Genomic DNA, 26,059 nt, shown 5'->3' with positions numbered 1-26,059 from the left:
AAAAACCTAGACCAACAACAGTCAGCCATCAATCTTGAGGCCATCTACCCTATCTGCAGCCATTTGTATCAGCCATTAGCTATTTAGTAACTCTAAGTCTCAGAGAGGGAGATCATCTTTCAAAGAGAATAAACGCTCCGTGCATATCCCCATTCATTCCTCCTATTCTTTTGCTAATTCCCATCTATTACTCCCTCAGCACTTGCAATGAAATCTCATGCTCATTGCTTCAGTCATATTTATATGCCACATTCCTAAGCATCAGAAAAGAATAACTAATCGCTTTCTTTTTTCAGATACAATTTCCTACAAAAATTTAAGTGTGAATTTTCAAAAAAAAACCGGCAGATCAAAATACAAGGATCAATAAGACCTTCAGCACATATCCACAACTACTTGCTTCTTATTTATATTGATTTCTCCCTAGCCCATTGCTGATGTGAAATGTGGCACCAGAGGCAGCAGTGTTAAATATACCCTCCCTTTAAGGGTTCTTTTCACACTTCCAAAACAGTGTAAGATGAGAGGGCAGTTAACATAAAAGAGACAAAGGCCCTGTATTCATAAAGTTACCTCTGCATAAGAAGATCTTTTCTTCTTCAGATATTCTGAAGTTGCTTTTTCTGTCTGAAACATTATAATTTTAAAGACATACATTTTACTAACATTCCAAATTTGCATTGAAATCCTCTTTCTGCTATACTCTTGTTCTCAAAATATCCCATTCTGTGCCCCATTATATCATCACAAACTACCTCTCTCAACAAGGTAGTGTCTCTACACACATAACCCTTGAATTAAAAAATGGCAAAATGCTCTTGGGCAACTAGCACTTCACTTCCACCAAGACAGCCATGAGGGCTACATCTTCATCAGAATAACAGTAGTCTCTAAAGTTAGGAAAATCCTGGGATTCATTTACATGGATATGACCATGTGATAGGTTTGCACCTGACATAAATAGTTGCAAGTGCTTCAATATTGCAGACATGCTGATTTTCCCCACAGAACAATAGATACAGAGAACAATAGAAGATAAAATAGGTTGATGGCTCCTCCACAGCACAGGAAAAATTACATTTTGCTGCCAAAGCACTGGTATAGTTATACACATAATCAAGAGGTTTGCTCTCATCTTTCTACCAACAAAGCTCAGTTTCTCAGAGCACAGCCAGCAATCGTGGGACTGTTCTTGCTCTTTGGCTGCAGCAGATCTGACCTGGCAGGACACTGTGCTCTTCTTAATACCTTTTTCTTACTCTGCACTCATTCATCGGCCAAGGACCAGGAGAAGAGATGCCCATTGCTGGGTCTTTTCACTGCCTCTCTTCCACCTACTTCTGCTCAGGCAACAGACTGCTTCACTTTGCACCAGGAAGGATTAGACTACATATTAGGCAAAAGCTCTTCACCAAAAGGGTTGTCAAACATTGGAACAGGCTGCCCAGGGAAGTGGTGGAGTCACCATCCCTGGAGGTATTTAAAAGACATTTGGATGTGGCACTTAGGTACACAGTTTATTGGTGGACTTCGTGGTATTAGGTTTACAGTTGGACTCAATGATCTTCAAGGTCTTTTCCAACATAAACAATTCTATGATTCTACCCAATGCCCAGAAGAAGTGCCATCAACAGAGTTCCTGGCTGCAAGTGTGTTATCCAAAGCATATATTTAGAACATCAACACAGCGCATACGTGGCCTGCTGTACTTCCTAAATAGTTATAGTAATCAAGATAATGTTAATTGTTTAGTTAAAATCTTCTTATAGTTAGCACTCCTCTGGGGTTTTCTCATTGGAATTCTTGTTCCTAAAGGAGACTAAATAGACTAAAGAACAGACCTAAGAAACTTTTATTACTTTGGGATTGGTCATTAATATTGCCACATCATTTTTTCTTCTTTCCAGACAACAATTACAGGCTCTAGAATGTCATTACTTTTTTCAAGTACATTATACTAAAGATCTTCATGACCATAATTTCCATGGAACAGGCAACATTTATTTTAATTAGCTTATGATTTTTCACTTAGTGCACCTGGTGTTCTAAAAGCAGCCCAGAAGGCACCAGCAGGGAAGAGTATGTGCCTCTCCCACACCCACATTGCTGTTCTGAGTGTCTCTTCACTCATAGGAGAAGAGATACCAAACTGCACACCTTTTGGCAGGCATCACACCCACATCTCCATCCCACAATTTAGTCAACCGAGGCACAGCCCAACAATAAATCAAAATGCCTGAAGTTAGTCATATCACATTCAACCTCTACGTTTCTAAGGCATCAGGTTCACAACACTTTCTGCTAAAGCTAACAAATTGCTTCAAGAGATGCTTTTTACCTTTTTATAAATTGAAATAAATTTGATCAAGCCTATGAGAGATGCAGTTTTCAAAGTCGAGGAAGACAATCTGGTGTCTAATCTCGTCAAAAGACTGAGACCTTGCAGACCCCTCTTTAAATTCCTAGTCTACACAGTCACAGTCTTAGCCAGAAACAGCAACACTAGAGTAAAAAGGTACAAGTTATTTGAAGTTTTTTCTGATACAATAAAGCGAATTGATTTATTTTTTTTAATATAGGCAGCACACATTTTCTGGCTAGCTTTACTTTAAAAGCATTTCGTATGCACAATTAAGATATTAAGCATGGCCCAACTATGTTGTTAAGAATTTAAGTGTGCCAGTACTGACAAATCATTGGCATTTAACAGTTCTGCCTTTAAAATCGTCATAATTTGACTTCAGAGCACTGCAAAAAGCTAAAAAAAGATTTTAGGAGTTGGAAAATGACTTTTCTTTCCAGACTGTTCAGAGTACTGTACATTCATTGTACTTTTGAAAGCAATGTGACTTGTAAAACTGGCAACTTTCCCATCCATAGCGTCTTAGAGATGCTTATAGCACATGATATTTTAATTGCCTGATGACAAAATTATTTGGAAATATATCAGTTTCGCAATGCATTTGCTTCATATTTTAAACAAAAAGCATGAGGTCTGAATAACACTAAGGTCTGGATATAAGCCCAACAAAACACTACAAATGTTAGGGAAAAGTGTCCATAATCCATCAGCCTTAATGCATCCATGAACCTGTATGCATAAGCTCAGGTGTTGCTAGGAATTCAAACTGACCCATAACTCTCCGGGTGCTACAGACAGGCACCATCGGTGAAATCCATGGTCTCTCACGGGGGCCTGAAGTTTATTCTAGACCATGTCTTCTTATGGGTGGTCTTCTCAAGGGAGGAGTGGCTGCCAGGGACCAACATTTCTCTTTTTCTGGCGATCAAAACCCTAAGAACTTCTAATCAACTATTCTCATTTAAAATATGGAGCTACAGAACAAAGAAGACAGAGTTGCTCAAGAAATGTAGTGAGTCATTTTACAGTCAAATTACAATCATATGGTCTGATTTGCACAAACCAGGCCACAAAATTTCATCCAGCAGAAAACTGATTCTTTTGCACATTTACAGAGAAATGCTTATTAGGTAGAGTCTCCCCCTAAACCCACAGAACATTGTTTATATCTGAATGGGGTGTCTACTGCCTTCCAAGCAAATTTTTGGCTTCTTTGCTTTGATATATAAAATCCTAAAATGGCTTTTTTGTGTGCGCCAACTTGTGGGACTGGCAGTGATTCTGTGTTGCGTTCATTAACCTGGAGTCTTGTGCTTGATGGAAACGCTAACGGACACGACCACGTAGACAAACTTCTGTACTTTGGAATTCATGCCTCACTTTCTATAAGCCAATACACACAGATGTATCTGTTAACCCCCCATCAACGTATTTGCTGTTAATATCTCACTTTTTTAACAGGCAGTCAGGAAAGTTGACTAGCTTCATGTGTTCAACACAGAGGGAACAAGAGCATTACATTCTGTTGCAGCTCTTTAATTGGGAAGTTCCTTCCATTTCATAGGTTTTCATTTGTGTTTTTTAACTATCTTACCAGGGCTGGTAGGTAACCTTACAAGACAGATTGAAGTTAAAAATAAGGAAAAAATTCTCTTCAATAAAATACACAATTTTAGACTTTTCAAACTGTTTACACGGTACCTTGTATGCGCAAGTGCTAATTTAAAGAGCTAATGGACTTTCTTGTTTTGTTTTACAAAGCACATGTAATGTATGCTGCAGTTAATAGATGCACAACTAGATCAAAGTCCTATCATCCGCACTTGGCAACTTGCAAATTTAGGTCCTGCTGAAATATCTGAAAGCAAATCCTTTTATGAATATGAGCTTGATTTATAGGAGCTGAAGATCAAACCTGTAGATGAGGGTCTTGTAATTATTTGTATATAGGAAAAATGTGGGCTCCACTCCTAAACTGGGATTGTGCTGAATGCTGTTGTGTAAAAGGAGTTACAGTGGTGCTCTTTACCATATTAGAGATCATATTTTGTACATGGTGACTGACTCTTAACTGTATCAACACTAATAGATGCCACTATAATTTATCTCTTAATGGGATTTCCTCTCTCCGCAACTTCCCAGGTCCGTGGCCTTGTTTATCAGTTCAGTAACGCTTGTAACGAAACATTCACATATATTCTACAATGCACATCACAACCTTACAAGGAGTGAGGGTAGCCAGACACCCTGAAATATGGAATGTGCATTAGCAAGCGTGGTCCATAAAATTTCAAAGCCTGAAATCTTTCACAGCCTGACTGATTTTCCCATATAGCGCTCCACATTCCTAGTGTAACCCAATCCAGGCACTGCAGGCTGAATGATAAACAGAGACTCCTTCAGGAAGCCTTGGGAAAGTGGAGCCTCAGAATATTACACTTTGCTCTAACTATTCCACAGGTGACTGTTAAGGCTGCATAGCCCATTTGTTCTACTCAGTAGAAGGCAGGCAGAAAAAGTAAGAATGGGACAGAACTAGTAACTAAGAATATCCATTAATGAACTATCACTACACTCAAACACTGTCTTTTGGAAAATAAAAACACTGCAGTACTTTCCAAACCTGGAAAAAAACCCAGAAGCTGTATTTTGGCAGATACAAGATTTAGTAATGCTTTTGCAGTAGGTATACCAGTAAATGTTGTTGTAAAATGTGGTTAGTGATACCTGCAAACCATGAGAAGCATGAAAGCACATTTCTACTACTGGACTCACTTCTATTTCTTCTACTTCCCAGCTGTGTGCTTGCCAGCTATAGTTTACGCATATATTCTTCGCAGCCGCAGCCACAAGCAATGCACAACACACGCAAGCACTCAGAAAACAGGAGTCTCGCCGTAGCCAGGATACACTCACCAAGCCAGGCTCTCAGCAGCATTCAAGCTGCACAAAAAGAGCCCAGAGCGGAGCCAAAGCAGGTACACACCACCAGGGCTCCCCAGCCCATGAGACTGGCTGTCCTCCAGGTCAAACCTAATGTAAAGAGGAGCATCTTCAGAGTTGTTCTGCTTTACATCAGCTGTCAGTGACTTCGAGCTAGTGCAGTTTTCAGGCATTGTTGGGATATTTTGACCATACTCCCTCACTTATAGCTTTGCATCCTATGTAGCATAGGAACTCCCGTGGCTACAAGAGTGACAGCAAAAGATTACCATGCTAATAAACTTTCTCTCACAGTAGAGATCCAGCAGGCCAGTGCAAACCAGCACAGCCAAGAACCAGGGCCAGGATGACTAATAACAACCTCCTGAGCAGCCACAGCACGTAGTAAGAGCCCAAAGTACAAAGGATTTTCAAACAAAATAATACGTAATATAACACAGCCACTGTATTGTGCCCATATTAGTGCTGGGAAAGCAAGCTTCAGCTGATGATGTTTCCAATGGCTGTTGTGATCAAAAGAGGGAGTGCACAGTTCCTCATCTATGAAAATTTGCTGTGCCCGTTATTCAAAATTATCTGCTAAAAAATATGTGGAATCATATTTTTGACTATGGATTTGGGTAAAGCACTGGCCTGGATCATACTTTGATCAGCTATTATTCTTGTTTGTGACTGGGCAGCGGAATCAGGTAGTATTGCCTCTTTTCCCTCATCACATGACTATGTGAGAGAAACAGGAAAGATTTCAAGACAGCAGAGCAGTATATCCAGGCTGGACAGCCATAATCTGCACATTATTCTTCAGATTTCCACTGCTTTTGGTGGTAAAAAAAATGTTTGCAGGAAACAGACTGAAATGCTACCCGCGTCATTAAAAAAAATTGTCATCCTTTCTTTAGCATTCATTTAATTTTAACTTTCATGCAAATGGAGAAAACAGGTTAATTACTTATCATATAACAAATATAGCTCCAAATTCTTCATGTACCCATACTATTGAGGTCTGGATGCTAAATAGCTAACCCAAAATTCTTATATTTAGTACAGACCGTAGGTATGCCAACATTTGATTTAATCTGGGAAAGTACATCCCCTGCACTGCAAAAAAAATAAAAGAATAGAATGAAGGAATATCTCATCCCTCCTAGACATGGTTCCAGTTCTGGATCAGAAATAACTTCATTGCCATTAGCAGCACAACGCTGTTGTGTGAGGTTATTAATCTCTGACACATGTAACTGCCTAAAATACAGACTGTGGTATATTATGATTCCCACTGATGGAAGTAAATATCCAGAAGTAATTGACAATTCAAAAGATCATATTTTTCTGTAATTTTGCTCACATAAGGAAAACAATGATCTACTATTACTTGCGTAAGAACTGACAGGATATCCAGCTCGCCTCTAAATGACACCAGCGTAATCTGAAGACAAGGAAATAAAAATATTCAAGGGAGATTCCTTCCTTCCCACACACAACACTAGACGGTGGCACTAATCCCATCTTGTGAGGTATCTCCTGGAAATACACTTCCAGGTAGTGGGCTGAGGGAGAATGTGGCAGGAATCAGTGCCCCTGTTCTGCTGGAGAAAGTTTAATATTTAAAAGAAAAAAATGTCATCCTTTTACTCCACATAAGACATCTTTCCAGTTTTCATCTAGAGAAAGTGATAGAGTTTAGCATAGCTAAAAATACCCATGACTCACATGGGGTAGTGTCAGCGTCTCATTTGAGCAAGATGGAGTAGAAATCCAGACTTGGTCCAGGTGGCTGCGTGAAGAAGAGCATTAACACCTCATGAGCCACAAGGCACAGCTGGCCCTCTTGTTTTGAGCTTAAATTTCAGGTTAAGATCAAAGAAATCCTTCCAAACAAAATTTTTATCAAAACTTTTCCACCTTCCGTATTTGACAAGTCAATATCTTCCATTTTGATGGACTCTGGCATCCAGAGGCACAATAATTCTCACATTTCCCTGCATCCTTTCAAAATGCAACTCAGCCTTAGGAGTCACTTATCTCCCAGTTCGATTTGCACAGAGATAACTTTCTTTTTCTGCATGCAGAGCTGCTGATCCTGAGCTGTGATGCCACAGAATGACAAGGCTCAAAAGAAAGAAGGCACTTCTTTCTTTCCCTCTCCTCTCTTGGTAACTACTCAGATGAGTTAGTTCTGTTAGAGGCCACTGGACAAGATGACATAAAATTCATACAAGTCATAAGCAAAAAGCAGAGCAACACGGACTCAATTTTAGCACTCTTTGGAGACTATAAACTTCAGCATCACAGCAGCTCATAATACAGGACCTAATGTTTTCAGCGTGTGAGGCACTACAGCAGAAATAGTACTAGATACACGATTTTTCTTTTTGCACATGCATGGCTTTAAAGAGGATCACCAGACTGAATCACGTAGGTCTTACTGGTACATAAATAATCATTGTTGCATTTGGGAAAGATCCCACAGCTCTCAACACTGATCTTTGAATGTTTTTTGAAGTAATAGAAAGAAATACCATCACAGCCTGCCCAACCTATGCCACGGCCTGTAAGTGGTAAATATATATTTGTACATACAATTATATGAAAAGGTTATACATTTCAGAATCTTTAGATGCTGCTGAACTTACCTTCTTGTTGACAAAATTACACTAATACTAACTTGACAAACTGAATTCTTCACTGCACTATTTTGCACCAAAAGTAATGTTAGCTGATTTTTGGTGGAGAACTACATTTTGAATAACTCTACATTTTTGGAATCCAGCCTGAAACCTCAAAACTTTTCCCAAATGAAACTATGTTAATAAAAATCTCAAACTCATCAACACAGAAGCTACACATACTCTTACCTAGAGAGAAACATAATGAGTAGAATTTAGGGGAGATTAAATCCCGCAAACACACCATAAATGTAGAAAACATCTTTATCCTCATGTTCAGTAAATCTTTTCCTATCTTACCGAAGAATGATAATCATTCTTATGTGATTAATTTTAATTTGAAATAGCATTTTTTGAAGTAATCCACTACTTGAACTTTCCAATTTATTCACAAGAGCCACAGAAATGCCTCACGTAACATCATAATTTTAAAATCATCTGTGGTCACAGAAGCTACCCAAACTAACGTGCGCACACAGCTTCCATTAGCAGCTGAAGATCAAGCTGCAGAACAGGTGATGCCACCATGTGCAGCCTTGACTGCTAAACGAGGTCAACTGACAGGCATTATTCTGAATTAGGAAGACCAAATGGAAAGAAGAACCAAGGTTGAGGAGGAAGCTTTGGGAGGCTGAACAGCAGCATCACGGGCCAAGCTCCTTTTGTGCTTGAAAACATAAAGAATTTGACATCTGACCTCTCCAGGGAGAAACCCAAGCAACATCTCCAAAGTAGGCAGTGAAGCATGGAAGTGCACTATACACACAACAAAGAACAGATAAACTAATACACATTGGAAACACAGATAAACAGGTGCTTCATGGACAACTTTGAGAAACCCCAGAAGCTTTGTCCTATATATCACACATATCCCATAGTACTTGTATATCCCATGAAAAGTTCTGACATCTCACTGAGACTGCTCTGAAACACCCATATTTCACAGCTCTGTCTTGTACCTTTTTATAGTTTCTCAATCCACTTCCTCATAAGACGTAGCTACAACCCAATTCTTCTATAAAGCAGCATTAATGTTCCCCTTCTCCTGCTTATCCAGGCGGGCAGTATTTTCTACTGTGGCCACCTATGGCCAAATAGGCCATTTATATTTTAAAAGAGCAGTTATTGAAGTTGTCCCTATTATTATGGCTGATAAAGGCCAAAACCCAGAAACAAAGATAGTTGCATTCATTATCCCCATACTCTTTGCAATGAATGAAAATCAAGGTCAATCCAGAATGACTGTTCACTCTACTCGAACTAAGTTTTGTGAAACAGGCATGCTTGTTTACAAACACACACCTCCCAAGTATCTACTTTTCATTCAGTAGACATGACATGTAGAGAGTGCTTTACTTGCTTTGAAATGGTTACCAACCCCGTTGCTATAAGCATCCTTCAAAGCAATTTATGTCTCATTTTAACCTTAATCCATTGAGTGCAGGATAAGCAACCTTGGCTCCTCAGGAAACTAGCTTGGGTACCTTAGTTCTGAAACAAACAGTGTCTGAACATCTGGATGTCTGCTTAAGTGAACATATCAAGTCAATGAAATAATCTGAGCAGAATTCCAAGTTGTATCTAAGGTCCTTGACTGCCTTTGGACCAGAAGCCCAGAGAAGAGCAAATAATCATACTCCGTTATCTAGGGTTCTAAAGAAGCAGACTTCAAAATGGAAGGCTTTGGAAAGTGGCTGGATTTCCTGCACCAATAGTTTCAACGGTGGCTTATTCGGTCAATTTTATATGACTCAGGGGAAGGTGGAAGGAAAAGGCCTAACTGACCTGAAGCTACTAACAATGAATCCCGACACGCAGATTTTATTTTAAAATTCCCCTTCACTGCCTTGTAAACACTCACATGCAGACTGAGAAGAGGTAAGTAGGTTTTTTCCCTTTTTTTCAAGTACAGTTGGCAGCAGATCCTACTCATGGTCAGTTGCCTGGCAACAAAACAAGTTTCTCTGGCTACAAAATAAATATTCCACATCTGAAATATTTGAGAAAACACTGTTTTTCCTAACTACATTCCATAGTACTTGGGCCACAGGTTTTCCCAGAATAGTTTAAAATGTTAACAGGGTTACACAAAGGACGACCTCCAATTAGATTATCACTCTGAGACAGATACAGATATGTCCCCCTACAAGACACTGTTCACATATTCTTAATATAGTATGTTAAACATACTCCATGGTCAGGAGCTCATGTAAAGCAGTTTAACTGCCCAGGAACAAATTAGCTAACTGGATCCTGTGCCCTTTTAAATGTAGGCGTGGTGGGAGACATTTTAGAGGGACTAAAAATCTGGAAGTCACTATATTTGGTCTGAGATGCCTGCCAAAGAAAGCATGTCTAAAGAAAGCGCCAGTGAGAACAGACATAAAATCAGATATCTCATCAGCTACCAGAGCCACAGAGGGACGCTACTGGAAGTACCTGCTCTGGGATCAGTATAGAAAGTGTTAAAGTCACATGTCTTCAGGTAACTCGTAATCCACACTGTTATCTTTCTCTTCATCCTTTCATATAATCATAGAATGGTTTGGGTCAGAAGGGAGATTAAAGATCATGCAGTTCCAACACCCCTGGCCAGGGACACCTCCCACTAGATCCAGTTGCTCAAAGCCTCATTCCACCTGGCTTTGAACACCTCCAGGGATGGGGCACCCACAAGCTCCCTGAACAACCCATTCCAGTGCCTCACCACCCTCACAGTAAAAAAATTCTTCTAATATCTAAATTTCCCCTCTTTCAGCTTAAAACCATTACCCCTCATCCTATCCCTGCACTCCCTGATAAAGAGCCTCTCCTCAGCTTTCCTCTAGCCCCCTTTAAGTACAGGAAGGCCACTATAAGTTCATCCCAGAGCCTTCTCTTTGCTGAGGACAGAGGCAGTAGAAGACAGTTCTTCCAACTCTCTGAAACCATTTGTCACACTGACCAATTTTAATGATGCAATGGACAGATTCATATTTTTCAGATGCAAAGAGAGAGTGCACTGAACCCTACAGAATCAGTTAACTCTGTACTGTGTCCCGTCATGGTTGACAGCGGATGTCTAAGAGGCTAAGAATAGGACAAGCATACAGTGATGCTTCTTTAATATCCTCTTCAGCTTTCATCGTTCTGCAGCAAAAGGATTTCCTGTGTTCAATAGCACTTGATGAATTCTTCTTCCATGGCTTTGTCTTAATACAAAGACTAGGGAGGAGAAGTATCTATTTCTAGGTTGCATTATTTGTTGATAATTCCCTGAATACAGCAGTAATTACTTGGAGGTTTTTTATAACCCAGTGGCAAAGAAAAAAAAGTATTCTTGAAAGAATAAAAGAGAAACTATCCACCTCCTGAGTATCAATTGGAAACCCTGATGAAGAGTTTTAAGCCTGCCAGTTCTCAAAGGCAGTCAGGAAAACAGTCTCTTAAGTCAATAGACCAGTCCTAAGTTGAAGCATTCTCGTAAATACGGAACTTGGGTTCCAAACTCACCTGGGCCTTTCCAAAAGAAGTGTTTAGACATGTACCACAGACATGCAGGGACCTACGGCCAACCTGCAAACCTAAAAATCTCCCTAGCATACCTAAAGCTATTGATGTCTCTATTCTACACAAGTTTCCCTTATTTTTTTTTTCCTTCTGCATACACCCAGAGCATTTGCATCTCAGTGCTGGAAGGCCCACATCTACCACACAATCAAGCACGAACTGGAACTAGAAACTAAGTTGTACTAGACATGTCTGGCCAATCATCTCAATTGAGTAGCCTAATCCAGCAGACATGTTAAGAGCCCTCTAGAAGCTTAGAGAAGCAACTATTGATTTCTTCTACTGTGTGTGGGAAGGAAAAGTTATTTTCCCTCCATTTTGTTATACTCATTTGCCACGTAGATTGTTTTTTCCAAGGTTTTCCTGCCACATTCAGCAGACAGGATGGACAGTGCTTGCTTAATGAGTTCTCATGTTTTCTATATTATCAGTGCCCAGTCCTGTGTGCAAGAATAATTACTTTCCTCCCAAATCTTTATGCGTTTTACAGGTGTTGATTAACATTTTTGTTATATCCACCTTATCTCATTTTGCAATAAGAAACCAAAGTACAGAAGAACTACTCTTTTTGCATATGCTTATTTTAGATGTCTCACTTCAAATTCTCAGCATTCGAATTCTCTGTGTATTAGTTTATTTGTTAAACTGACAATCTGCAGCTGCTAGTGCTTGGCACACAAGCAAATCAGACTCAGGATCTCCAGGTAAGCAGACAAAAAGCAAAGAAAACATATTTTTAAGTGATTTCACTTAGAGTTAAATTACAAGCAAAGACAGAATTAATTTCCTCATCACTGCACTCAAAATTTTAGTCTTCCTATAAGCCCTGTCTTTCAGACTCCATATTTCCATTTCTGGAACATTCAGAGCATTGTTCCTGCAAGTTTCAATCCCAGAGCATTTCATCCTGTGCAATAAATGAACAAAAGAAACTGTGGAAAAGTGCAGTTTGAGACTGACTGTATCAGAACACACATGGAGCAGAAGAAAACTTGCACATAAAGCCTGAATTCTATCATTATGTTAATTTCAGTGCTCAGCTTTGTTACATCCTATTTATTCGGACCTGTAGATGTTCAGCATACAATGCTACACTGACACTTCTGTGTTTCGCAAACAAAACTGGATTATACAGATCGGGAGTACTTTATGCTGCAGGATGAGTGGTAGGTGGGAGAGAGGAATTCTTTACATTAAAGTTTAACAGAAATTCACTGATCGCCAAAAAAGCATTGAAGCTTGAGTTCCAAGATGTACATCAACATTCTAAAAGGAGAGAGGTCCAGTAGACATTTTATCCATTTCTTATTCCTTTCACAGTTTCCTAAACTTCTGGTTCCAGGTAAATCACTTAGCTCAGTAAATTTTAGCCTTCCAGCTTAAGCCTTGTCCTGTATTTCAGACTCCACTTTTGTCCTGTCTGCTAGCCCAGACTATTCTAATTTCATAGAATGACTAGGTTGGAAAAGATCTCATAGATCAAGTCCAAATTTCATCCAGTCTATCTCCTTCCTCAGCCTGGTGTTCAGTCAACCAGTCATCCACTTCCACGCAGGTTTTGCTTTCAGCTCCTGTCTCCAGTCACAGTGTCCATGTCCTCACCAGCAGTTCTCACTTCAGCATCATTCTGGTTCTTTCCAGATCTCCCTGCTGTTCCTTATCAGATCTGTACATGTAGCCTCCCTTAGTCCCTTCCTCATATCTTGTTATTTGTCTATCCCAGTCCCTTTACCAGAATAGTCCTTGGCTCTCACCATCAACCCAGCAGCTCCTGTCCACCCTCTTTATCTCTGTTTTTCACTGATAGTGCCAGTCTTCTTGCATGGCGCAGTCCAGCTCACCTTTCACCAGCCCACTTTCCGTCTCTACCTAAAACCATTTTTTCCTGGCAATTCTCTTATCCTTGTTGCCCCACACGAGGTTTGGTCTTGTTCCCCTTTAATTTGAAGTAGGTAGTTACATAATTAAATAAATATACATGATTCCCTGTGTATTTATAACTCCCAGACTGGGAGGGTGAGAATCATCTCGCAGAATGGGACAACTATGTTTTTTCAGAGAAAAATATTGCCAATAATTTTTAGCATGGGTAAAACAATATATTTCTCTATAGTCTCGTTCTTGGAAGACGCTAAACTGTTCTGGCTGAAAATTTCTGAAGAAAATTCAGCCTAAGGCAGACACCCAATGCAAAACGGAAAAATTTAGTTTGAAAAGCTGCTTTGACAAAGTTGTGAACAGTTGAAAATAAGGATTTAGGACTAGAAGTGCCTGGAAGCCTTAGTAACAAATGCTGTTACCAGCCCTGACTGTACTGAGAGTCCAAAGGCCACTCTATACCACCACCTTCTTCGGTGACAACCAAGCATAAAACAACTGCACTCTATGAAGTAACTGAGTTTCTGCTAGCATAATCAAGACAAGACTTCTGCTATTTCATTGTCCACTAATTTGATGCCTGCATGAATCCTGATGGAAAGATCCCAACAATACTTCTCCATTCCCTCCAGCCAGGTCAAAGAATATGTGGGTTACAAAATTTCCCCTGCGCCTCAGTTTACAACGTGGCAGTTCATTGTAAACGGTTGGCAGACAAGGCACTGGGTCTCCAGCTGTTCAGTTTCCTTCTGCAAGAGTCAACATAATTGTTTGTGCCTTCAGCTTCTCCACTCTGAAGTCAGCCGTAAAGGACCTACCTACAGTAATGAGACCACCTGTTGCATCGCCAGATCCATTTAAGGGACTTCTACCACAGTTTGGTTTACATGGGTTGACAGTAATTAAGTGGATGCCATTGTAACAGCACCGCTAAATAAAATTATCTTAATAAATAGAATTATATGCTCATCAAATCACGAGTTTATCTGTAATTAGTTCTCCATGTCATAATGCCATCCGTATTGCCAAGTTTTTGCATGTTACCAGATGTTATAGCAATGATATTTGCAAATGACATGATAGAATCATAGAGTCATAGAATAGCTTGGTTTAGAAGGGACCTTAAAGATCATCCAGTTCCAACCCTCTTGCCATGGGCAGGGACACCTCCCACTGGATCAGGCTGCCGAAGGCCCCATCCAACCTGGCCTTGAACACCTCCAGGGATGGGGCAGCCACAGCTTCTCTGGACAACCTGTGCCAGTGCCTCCCCACTCTCATGGCGAAGAGATTCTTCTTAATGTCTAGTCTAAATCTGCCTCTCTCCAGTTTATATCCATTGCCCCTTGTCCTATCACTACAAGGCTTTGTAAACAGCCCCTCCCCAGCTTTCTTGTAGCCCTTTCAGGTACTGGAAGTCACTATAAGGTCTCCCCACAGCCTTCTGTTCTCCATGCTGAACAACCCCAACTCTCTAAGCCTGTCCTCGTACGGGAACTGCTCCAGCCTTCTGATCATATTTGTAGCCCTCTTCTAGACCCGTTCCAACAGCTCCGTATCCTTCTTTTGTTGAGGATTCCAGAACTGGACACCATACTCCAGATATTTACAATCAACTAAGTTTTCACAGCTCAGAAAGATTTTTGAGCCCTGGCCAAAATAACCCAAAACTGTCTGTTGTGGAACTTGAACATGGCTATTTGGTTTGGGGGGAAATTTGGTTATACTGGTATCATTGCTGCTGGGAAAATATATACCATAAATTAACACAGTCCTAACACACAACAATGTAAATGGCATTCTGCAACTTCAGTTAGTTAAGCAGCTATATCTCACATTTTTCTTTCAGAACTGCACAAGATCAAGCAGCTTAAAGTAGGAAGGGCTGTTAACATATTAAAATATTAACATTCCTTTACAAAAATATAGGTGTGTATATACCTATACACACACCCACACCCATTTCTGTATGCACTTACTGCCAGGTGTGTACAGTCAGAGTTCATAAACCCCCTACAATGTTTATAAACTGCTTTAATGTCACCTGTAAAGCAGATCTTCATTGTAACACTGATTATATGGAGGATGAAATTCAGACATGGGAAGGTGTGATAACCTTCCGAAGGTGCTCACAAAATAGGAAATAGCACATATGTAGTAACTCCTATACTTTTGTTGAAATCGCTGGCTAAACCCAAAACAAAGCATAATACAATAATTGTAAGAAATACAGAGTCACGATATCACAGTAACTGCATCCATACATCAGACAGCTCCATTTTTGTTTGATATGTAGAAATATAATGGGTATAAACTGGAGGGGGGCAGATTTAGGCTAGATATAAGGAGGAATTTCTTCACCATAAGAGTGGTGAGGCACTGGAACAGGTTGCCCAGAGAGGTTGTGAAATCAAGGATTAGAAGACTTGTTTCTTAAAGATACTATCAATTTATCTGCAAGCTTTGTTTTGCACAAAACAGCTAAGAATAGTGATGATTAACTGAAAGAAGAAAAGTGGACCACTGTGCCTATTTTTCCAGCTACTTATTTTCAAAGGTATGTCTGCACACCCAGTAGACAACATTTGACTTTCCTATTGTGGTCTGCTGGTGTTGAGGAACAAAAAAAAAAGGGACAGAATCATCATTAAAACTAAGAACCACAGAAAAGGATCAGGCAGGTAGTTACATCTACATTTAATTTATTATCATCTGGCTAGATTTCAAGTCAATGACATGCATCTTCAGTCACTGCAGGCTGTTTTGTAGATTGGTCACCCACCATAAATAAAATCTGAGGCTGAAATCAATTGACCCAACATTTATGCTGTTTCACAACATTAACATGTACCAGCTATCATGTCTGAATTTTAGGAGGCTTCAAAAGACAAAGTGATGAGACTTGATTAACAGTTACTAATTACACAAGCCTGTAGGATTCTGGCCTGAATGGGCCAGAAACTCATGGGAATACTGTAGGGTTTTGCCTAGCCTGAACTCTAATCATATGAGCTATCAAGAGAGACAGAAGCCAGTTTGTGAAGTGGCTTCTTACATCACACAGAAAATTATCAACCCAAAAAGGATTTTTTTTTCTACAGGTGACTGGGGCAAAGACACTGCATTTCTCAGACAAGGCAATACCATTTTTTTACTTTTACTGTAGAAAACAATGAGTTCTTGAAAGTAGATGTTAAATTGAGTTGTATATGCAGTAAGACTTTTGGATGTTTGTCTTAGTATAACATCGGCTTGAAAGCCAGTGGTTCACTTGGAAGCACTAATTTGATTTTGCAAGGTGAGTTAATAAAAAAGTTCTAAGTCACTATGACCTTGGTGTCCTTCAGTGTCCTACTAGGGTCCTTATTAAAGGCTAGAAATAAAGGTAATTTGCAGGGCTTTGGAGCCAAAATTCATTGCATATTATGCTGTTATATGTGCCTCCCACACTCCTCAGTGCTGCTCAAGCACAGCTAGAGTCCATCAGACAATCTCTGCAGCACAGGTCTGTTTTTCATGGAACAGACTATTCCAGTGGTGTCCAGCTCATTTTGGTACTCCTACATTGCTTGATAAGAAATGTGAACATTCAGCAGTTTATGGTCAGTTAAAAACATTCACCGAGTTTCAGAGCCAACTGACCAAGTGGAACCACAAGGAATCTGGAAACAAATCAGCCAAACAGGTAAAAATCTACTCCTGCAAGTCCATGGCGCAGCACGTGGATATAGAGCTCAGCCAGCAATCCTCAGCTTCATTCAGGCACAGTCAGTTGTTGCATCCAGGCAGGCTGTGGAGACGACATCTTAATGAACAGACTAGCAGTTAGTCCAGCAGGCAGCACGCAATCATGTTTCACATAATCAAGACCGGGCCACTGGCCGTCGCGGATTGCCCAGCAATAGGATTCCTTCCAGCTTGTCCAGATCATTTAATTGGCAGAACTTCATAAGTCTGTTCAGTTCATACCCAAGTTTGATAGGAAGTCATTTGACTCAATCAGTTGTCATTATTTTTAGCCCCTCTGTCAACGTGAGGCTTTCTGAAGAATCTTCACTCAGTTGCAGTCTCAACAGGTCATTTCTCTCTCATCAGATCCCCAGGTAAAAATCTGCTCTAACTCCATTTACCTTATCCAGTTCTCCCCATTATCAATTCAAATCTGAACAAGCTTTTTGAAGTCTCTTAGTCCTCTTTCCTTGTGTCAGGAAACCTTCGGGACAGTTTATAATCTATATAAGCACTAAGACAGGACCACAAAATGAATCGTATTAATATAATTACAACCAGTAAAATCATCAAAACGACTGATTCCATGTTTAAGCTAGAATAATGAAATAATGCAAAAAAAAAAAAAAATGTACTCTGGGAGACCTAATTATATAATGCAGCATTCAGTTCTGCAGGGCCAGCCCAGCAATTCCTGTAACATTCCAATCAAAGTGATCTCACTAGCATGTGAGAGAAGAGTCCAGCTGACAGATTTGGGACATGTAACGTACTAGTTAGTCAAGAGGCCCCATGTGCTATTCATAAAGAATTAACAACTCTTATATTGACAATGACAGTATTGTCAGAAGACCTTTGGAAGGGGGAAAAAACTCCATAAACTCCGTCTCTGTGAAGTTGGACTTCTTTTTTTTTTTTTTTTTTGCCCCTTTTTTCCAATGCTGATGTAATCTCCAAACATCTCCCGCAGCAGCTGCTCAGCGAAACCAGGCACCTTCTCCCTAGTCCCTTTCAGCAGCACACGCAGCACTTTCCAGCTCCCTCAAGACAATCGAGGCCTTTCTTTCACCAATTAGCTATCACTTCAGGAGCCCTGCGCTGTCCAATGAGCTCTTAAGAATGGTCTTTGCAGGAAACAACACTGGAGGAGCTTTTTTTTCCCTAGACAAATTAAAAGGGGAAGAAGGGGAGGGGGGGGTGAGGGAAAAAAAAAAAGCACAACAACACAAATCAGAACATAGAAGCTGTCCAAAATCCATCGCTCATTTAGTACATTTACAAATGCAGAAATGTCCTCAAGAGCCAATGCTAGAGCAAGGCACACACAAAAAAAAGCTCCTGCTTTTCTTTAGGAGATAGTTTGTTTAGTCAAATATGTTAAACAGGTTTCACAGAAAGAAGGGCCCCTGCTACAGCAAGTTTCTGGGCTATATGAACTAAAAGGCAAAGAAACTCCTGGAAGATTATGTTCTATTTCCTTATTTGGCTCTCCAAATGTAAAGCAGCATTATTTGAAGCAGCCATTATAGGAAAGAACTCGGTTTAGCTCACTTTAAATATAGATGGATTGATGAAATGAGTAATTACTGGAACTGCCAAGATCTTTTTGAACTTGCTCAACTAGTAAGCTCCTTTCCCCAGAAACCACACTTTCCATCTAAGAAGAAATTAAAGCCTGATTCAGAGACTTAAAGCTCTGTGAATTTTACATTATTTTTCCTTTAAAATCGGAATACGTACAGTAATACCTTGAGTTCCGCAGTGATGCCAAGTCCCTGCTAGAACAAGAACAAGCTCTAGGGTCCAGTTCAAGAAGAAAACAAGGAACTTTTATAATTGTTCAAGTAATACCTTGCCTGGGCCTGGACTTCAGCAACTGGACCTGGACAAATGAAGATGTGAAGGCAAAAAAGCGAAGGATAAGCAGCAAGTGAAATGACTTAGACAAGGTCCAAGCAATAACACAGTGTCAGGACTACCTCCTTGATTTTCAAAACTCTGGGTTAAACCAAATAATATTGAGTGTCGGTATTCTCTTACAATACCATTTTCTGGTCAGATTTGTCCTGATTGGGGTAACCTCATGAGAGTCAATACCTTGCCTTCTACAAGGACAACACAAATACATTTACATTTCAATTAAAAAAACAGTCTATGCCCTTTTATTGACTGTGTATCAGGAGCAAAGGTCCAGGCTTTGTAAATAGTTAAATGGCATGGCAAAGCAAACACTTTAAGGGGTTTCAGGAGTTTGTTCGCACTAATGGGTGTTCTTAACTACTACAGAGATTTTTTTTTTTAATGTAATTGAAAAGTGTCAGAGCTGATCATATTGCTTGAACGGAAAGAAAGTCTGATGTATTACCCTATGTGCATTTATGAAGGAATGTGAATCAACTCAAATTCCTCTGCATATGAAGGCTCAACCAAGGGATGAATACATACAACCAGGATTAAGAAGGAATCTTTGCAGAGGTGCACCAAACAATGAGTGTCTTTTCATACCTACAAAAGATGCTGAGTTTAAAGGGAATACTTCTTTCAACTAGTAAAGATTTTGGTGAAAAAAATGCAGTAGGCTCGAGAGAACAAATATACGTACACATAAATGTTACTAGGGTCACCTCCATAAACACGCAAAAGGATGAAAGGGACCCAAAAAGTCTATCAGCTTGCCCTAAAGCAAGATGCCATTCCTGACAGCTTTTTCCCTAAACCATTTTTCTAAGGGACCTACATCCACACAGATGAGAAGAAAGGAAATCTTCATCTCATCTGAAAGGGATTTAAGCAGGAAAAACACTTTGACAAATTGTTCAGTGGGTCTATCTGCTACAATACCACCACTGTAAGCCCACAGTCAGGGGCTCTATATTATATACTCAGCTGGGCAACTGGCTCATTTTGTGGCTGTAAATTGATTTTTTGGCTGAGGCAATGGTATCTGCTTTTTTTGGGGGGGAAAAGCACATATCTGTGAATGTTGCCTCTGAATGGATGTGACTGCTGTACCTGAAAGTGTATCTTTTGTGACAACCATCTTCCTTTATCCTGGTGCAATCCTGCTGTCCATACTCTCTAGGGATTGCTGAAAATCACCAGAAGGATTTTCCTGATTTCAATAGTACCTAATGAGACTGTCATGTAATACAGCACATCCTGTGCCTTGGCCATCAGCTCCAGTTCAATCTGTTAGCAGTGAGAAGCCCGGTGGTTATTTAAGGGTACATGAGGAACAAATTGGTGGTTCATTCCAGTGCCAAGTGAACAGGTGCCTCCTCGCTGGACTCACAAGTGCTTCTCAGCTATGCCATCTCCAGCGTTCCCTGAGAGGTGTCAAAGCCAGAACAGAAACCACACAACCCTTGCTGGCACTGGGCTCTGCTTGGGACAGGCTTATATAAAGCCGGGTAAGCTTCCACCATGGCTGCCTGGTCAATAGGCAGTCTATGGCTCCGCATGCCACGGCTGTCAACTTGGCAGTCTTCATAGGTACTACATTTATTCACACAAAGGAATACAGCATTTCAGTTGCTGAAGATGGAAGGATAGTGCTTTCCTGCTTAGATTTCACTTCTTAGGGTAGATTTCCTCCCACAGAAAATTAATGGCACAGCATAAGGAAGGCAAATCTATGTGCCAGATGAAAACATTATATGGTTAGATTTTAGAAAATGCAATTTAATATGGATAGCTGTTCTTCCCTCCTTTGTAAAGTATTTTGAGTCTGAATGAGAAAAAGCTCTGTTTAAAGCCTATACATTGATAATTATTATTTGGATTTCCCCAAACATACTTTTTCGCACAACAGATGTTCCTAATGCCTGGCACCATTTTTAATGATTTGCCTTTTTGAAAAATGTATGCTGTATCACACAGAAGAGCATCCTCTCTGTTCAGACTTTATTTTGTTAAAATACTTTTTCAACTAATTATCTCTCTAGAGAACAATGGCATGATAGAATGGTACTCCTGACAGCTGATATTTTATTACTAACATGTTTTCATCACATAACCACCATTATTACCCTCTTCTGCTATAAATATTCATTAAAATCCCCTAATTTGAAACTCTTTCCAAGACATATTCCATATTTTGCTTTGAAATTTTCACATAATTAATTGTCCAGGTAATCACCACCCACTGAACGTAGTTTAAAATGAAAAAAAGTACATATTACGCATCCTTGTTGACCTTCAAACTGTAAGACAACAGATCTCATCTCTAATTTTCCAGTTCCAATTATAAAGCAGTCTATCTCCTAAAATATCACTTCAACCCTAAAATTTTAAAATATCAATTGAATCTACAAGCAATAAGGCAGGCAATGCAACAATAACCATAAAACATCCGCTATCATCAGTTTGAACTATACCCCAAAAAATAAATTACAATTAAAAAATAGAATATTTAACTTACTGTATTTACCACACATTCAAAAGGCAGGATATCTACAAAAGAAAACAGCAAAGAGTTGCAGATGTCGACGTGGCTAAGAAGTTCACAGTTTGTTCTTAAGAAAAAAAGAAAAAGTCAAGATCGGCACTTATCTATCAGAATCATGCACCTTCTAAAGTTATCAGAGTCAAAAAGGCACCTTGCTCCAGTTTACATACATGAAATCTCCTGAACAAGCATTCTACGGCACACTGAAAACAAAATACCAAAATAAAAAGAGCCAGATCGAGGTATTCATAGCTTTAGAGGACAAAACCTGACATTCAAAGTCAATTCCTGCTTCAAATAACTTGTGACAACATACCCATATCAAGATCATTCAATGTTGCGTTGAGTCAAAGGAAAGCAAACACCTGCCCCACTGGTTTTCTACTGGAAAATCCCCAGCAAACATACTCCTCCCACTGCAGTCACTTCAATATGCCCATTTCCATGACCAAGAGAAACAAAGACAGAACTAAGATGCTTCATTTATTACATATTTCTTCTCTTAAGAATAATCTCAGTGTCCATAAAAACAAAGACTTGGTAGAACTCTAGCTCATCGTCAAAGGCCTCACAGTCAAAAATCAGTGAGATTTAAAAGCAAAAGAGCACAGATTTTAGGAAACAATAAAATCATGGGGAAGAGCTAGGAGGAAATGAAACAAAAACTTAGAAATCAGCCTTAAAAGTGATTACCTAAAGAGGTTTGTATTTTAGTAAACACTTGATGAGACCTTTGCAGCTGTCACTCCATTATCACCTCCACACACTGCTGCACGCTGCAAGGCTCAGCACCAGACATCTTGCTTCCTTGAATTTCTTGAAGCGTGATCAGAACATGATCGAGACGTAGAAGAATAGATGATGTATATGCCATGATATTTAATCACATCAGCTAATTATAGGATTAGTGATATCCAAAATGTCCAATGGTGAACAAACATAAAAACACAAAAAGATTTAGTCACTCAGGGAAGAAAAGCCAAGCATACATACTTGAAATTCATGTTACAATGTTCGGAACAGCTTGTTATCAAGGACTGATTATATCCATTTCCTTCTTAAGTGGTCAGAGACCCAACTCATAAGCTAAGTCTTCACACTTGCTTAGATGTGTCATTTTTTTGGTTAGAAAGAACTTCTGAATTTTTGCTAGGGAAATTAAGGAATTACCAATGAATTCAATCTGACATAATGGATCCAGCCCTAAACCATCCTTTCTCAGTGCTTTCCTTTCATCAATGGATTTTTTTTTTTTTTTTTCTTCACTGAACTCATAGAATTCACACCATTCTGGTAGAGAATATTATTATGTTTATTTTTGGCAAAACGGTGTTTTGACTGAAATGTCCATTTTTCAAAACTAGAAATGTGGCCAAATGTGCTCCAGATTTGATGAAATATTTGTCAAGAACTACTGTTCAGATCCCTAAAATTCAAGATCAGAACAAAACAGAAAAACAAACGAAGCCCTTCAAGGCATTATACAGTCAAGGCAATCATGCATAAACCCACAGTTTGAGTCTTTTGACAAGTGCTGTGGTCACCTATCTTTGGGCTGTCCCCAAGTCTCTCATGACTTAAAAACTTTGCTTCCTGTACAAAACCAGACTGAGACCTTAAGAAATGTCACAGAATGGAAAACTTAGTTCCCTCTCATTTGTAACTACCTGTCCGTGGCAGATTAAGCACCATTATGGAAGGAGGCTGCTACATGCTACCTTTCCTCTGGCTTCACTTGGATGATGCTCCTCCTGTGCTCAACCAAAGAAGAGATCAGATCAAAACCTGCGTCTGGTTTACAACTAAATTTGGGTTTCCTAGACATCATATGTTTTGACAGCATGAGTCAGCACTGATAGAAGTGAACAATGACCCAACTGCAGTTTCCATTCAAGGGCCAGTATTGTGACTAACTTGACTACCAAGTGAAAGTTAAAGCAAAGGATAAAGTTTCTAAAATCTATCATAAGAAAATTGTGCTTTGGCAAACTATAGACCACAAAAAGAAGTCAAAGATGGTATCATACCACCCATCAAAATCAACTATTGAAAAAAAAGTTATGCTTTATAAGTTTTATAAGGTGACACAGATCTGAACCTTCTTTTTCTGTTTAAAAGTATCTGAAAGGTATATTTGAGATATTTCTTATAACTTTTTACTTAGAAATGAACAGGATTTAGGAAACTTTGAAGACAGGTGATCAAAGTATGACTGTATTTAACAATATTCTCACTATATATATGTGCAACTATAAAAAACTTAAATTTATTTAAAACCATATGATTAATAATGAATTGTCAGACCTACCATTACCACAATAAATTTAAAAAAAAAATGGTGTGGGATCGCATGGCTTAGACTTTATGCTTTGGCTTTGTCTCCTTAAGGGTTTGCTTTCTTAAGTCTCATTTTTTATTGCCACAGAACACTAGATTTACAATAAACCCAGGCTGATCTATCTATGATTTTGGAAGCTTCCATATTCCAGTCTGATATTTGCATCAGAGGCTTTGTGACCAGACCCAAGTCAGGCATTCAGCAAACTATATTGTGTTTTGAACAAGTTTTTCATTCTCTTAACAGGTTATCCTGCTTATTTTTAAAGTCTCTTTGCAGACAAAAAGAAGGGGAGCTGTGACAAAGAAGGAAAGAAAAGAGTCCATTTGAAAAAATTACACTGCTAGATTACAAGAGTTGAAAGCTGGTATGTAACTTTGCTCCGGGTGATCAAACTGCTAATCAGGAATGCTGTCGGGAACAGAATGGAATTCCAAATAAATTAGCCATGTCCAAGAAGCCAATACAACACAGGATTAAGCCTCACAAAGAAAACAAATTTATTCAGCCTACTTTATCGGAATTCTTAATAACGTGTACTAGTTTTTCTCATAGCAGACTGAGCTCTTCCACTGGAACAGTGTGGAGAAGGAAAAATGAGTCACACTCCATAAATCTCCTGCTTGCACAGACACCTAAAAATGTTATATAGAGCAAGACACACAATACTATTATATATATAAATACATATGCACATCACAGTTACAGTAGAAATGTGCTTATTTATTTCTCCGAATTTATTTCCAAGGCACTTGACCAAAGAAAAGACACAACGCTCTTCTGTGAAAACGTGCAAAGCTAAAGAGAAAGGTTAGAATTGCATTGATCTCCACACCAAAATAAGCTTCAATACTGTAGTATACCAACCACCGAATTAAATAACCAACTACAAAAATAAATCTCTCTCCTGTATGACTATGCTACACATTACATTTTTTATCAAGCATACAAAGAAAAATTCTTATGTCCACACACTGCAGCCGGGAATATTGTGCTGAGGTACTGTCTGCAACTCAAATGTATATTCTATTTTTGCTTCTGACAGCATCCCAGAGACTTTCAGCTTATGCCAAAAACATAGGAACATTAAAATGTGTGCTGAAGTTCTTGCATTTCCTTGAAGTGGGATTTTAATCTTTATCAGACTGTTTTTCCCCATCTATGAATCAGAGACGATAATATGCTTTTATCTATACAGTCGATTGAAGACAGAGTGGGGGGGGGTTTGAAGCATTTCTGTAAAAATAAAGAAGTTTTTAAAAAAGGAGACTAAGTACTCACAAGTAGTACTTCAAGCAGAATCTAGGTGTGTATAGCAACACTGTCCTGCATGGGAAGTGCTTGTACCATCTTGGCTTCTGAAAAAAGAAATATTCTATGCATGTTCACAAACATATCATATCTTCATTGTTTAGTACATGTATTCACTGGAAAATAAGAGACTGACTACAGCACGACTTGCATTTACATGGCTCTTCCATATTACCTTGAGAATCCAGGCATGTGTGTGCATGGATTTCCTGTAATAAAATTCATCAAGCAAACCACCAGCTGAGTGTGAGTCGTAGGGATTCATTTCTCCGGTGGTTCCCAGACATGGCATTGCCCTGCTTTCCAGATGACCAGGCTGCACTAGTCATTTGATATACATGGTTAGTTTAGGTATTTTCCAGAGACTTTTCATCCTCGATATGGGGGACTCTGTGTAAGACACTGCTTGTGCTCCCTTTCCTTCCCATAATGAAACAGATTAAATGTTATTTACTATTATCACTGCATCTAGTGTTTCATTCTAGTGCAAAAGCACAGGTTTCTACCAACTGTGATGTAGTGTAAGATTTTTTTAACAAGTCTTTTTTCTTTTATGTAAGGAGATATTTGCACAACTATTGAAAGAAAAGCATACATCCCTAAATCACCTTCTCTGGAAATGATCTCCTGAGAACAAGGGTCAAATGATGCAAGCTATTGATCCATCATTGATTCAGGTGACTGGAAAGGTTCTCTACACCCCAATGCCTCCATTAGAGGGACATAAATAACCATTTGATTTGAACAAAATATTTCAGGGGAAGCATAAACTATGTGTTTTTCTCCAGGAAAATAAAGCAAGGAACACAACCAAAATTTTCACGAAGTGCTAGGAA

At 39.3% G+C, this 26,059-nt stretch overlaps 1 protein-coding gene and 1 long non-coding RNA gene across 2 annotated transcripts in view; both read right to left on the bottom strand.

The window, feature by feature from the left end:
• The window catches only part of LOC128852220 (uncharacterized), a 59,550-nt gene that overhangs the window by 17,437 nt on the left and 16,054 nt on the right, over positions 1-26,059 (bottom strand). The gene's annotated exons all lie outside the window — the stretch shown is intronic.
• The window catches only part of SMIM38 (small integral membrane protein 38), a 37,249-nt gene continuing 27,284 nt past the window's right edge, over positions 16,095-26,059 (bottom strand). The window contains exon 3 of the mRNA XM_054066735.1: positions 16,095-25,270. Within this exon, the coding sequence (XP_053922710.1) occupies positions 17,584-17,715 (132 nt within the window). The 5' untranslated portion in view covers positions 17,716-25,270 and the 3' untranslated portion in view covers positions 16,095-17,583. The remainder of the gene's footprint in view (positions 25,271-26,059) is intronic.

This window comes from Cuculus canorus, chromosome 5 (genome assembly GCF_017976375.1).
Source record: "Cuculus canorus isolate bCucCan1 chromosome 5, bCucCan1.pri, whole genome shotgun sequence".
Taxonomy (NCBI): Eukaryota; Metazoa; Chordata; class Aves; order Cuculiformes; family Cuculidae; genus Cuculus; species Cuculus canorus.
The sequence above is the reverse complement of the archived record's forward strand: the minus strand, read 5'-3'. Positions and strand labels throughout refer to the sequence as shown.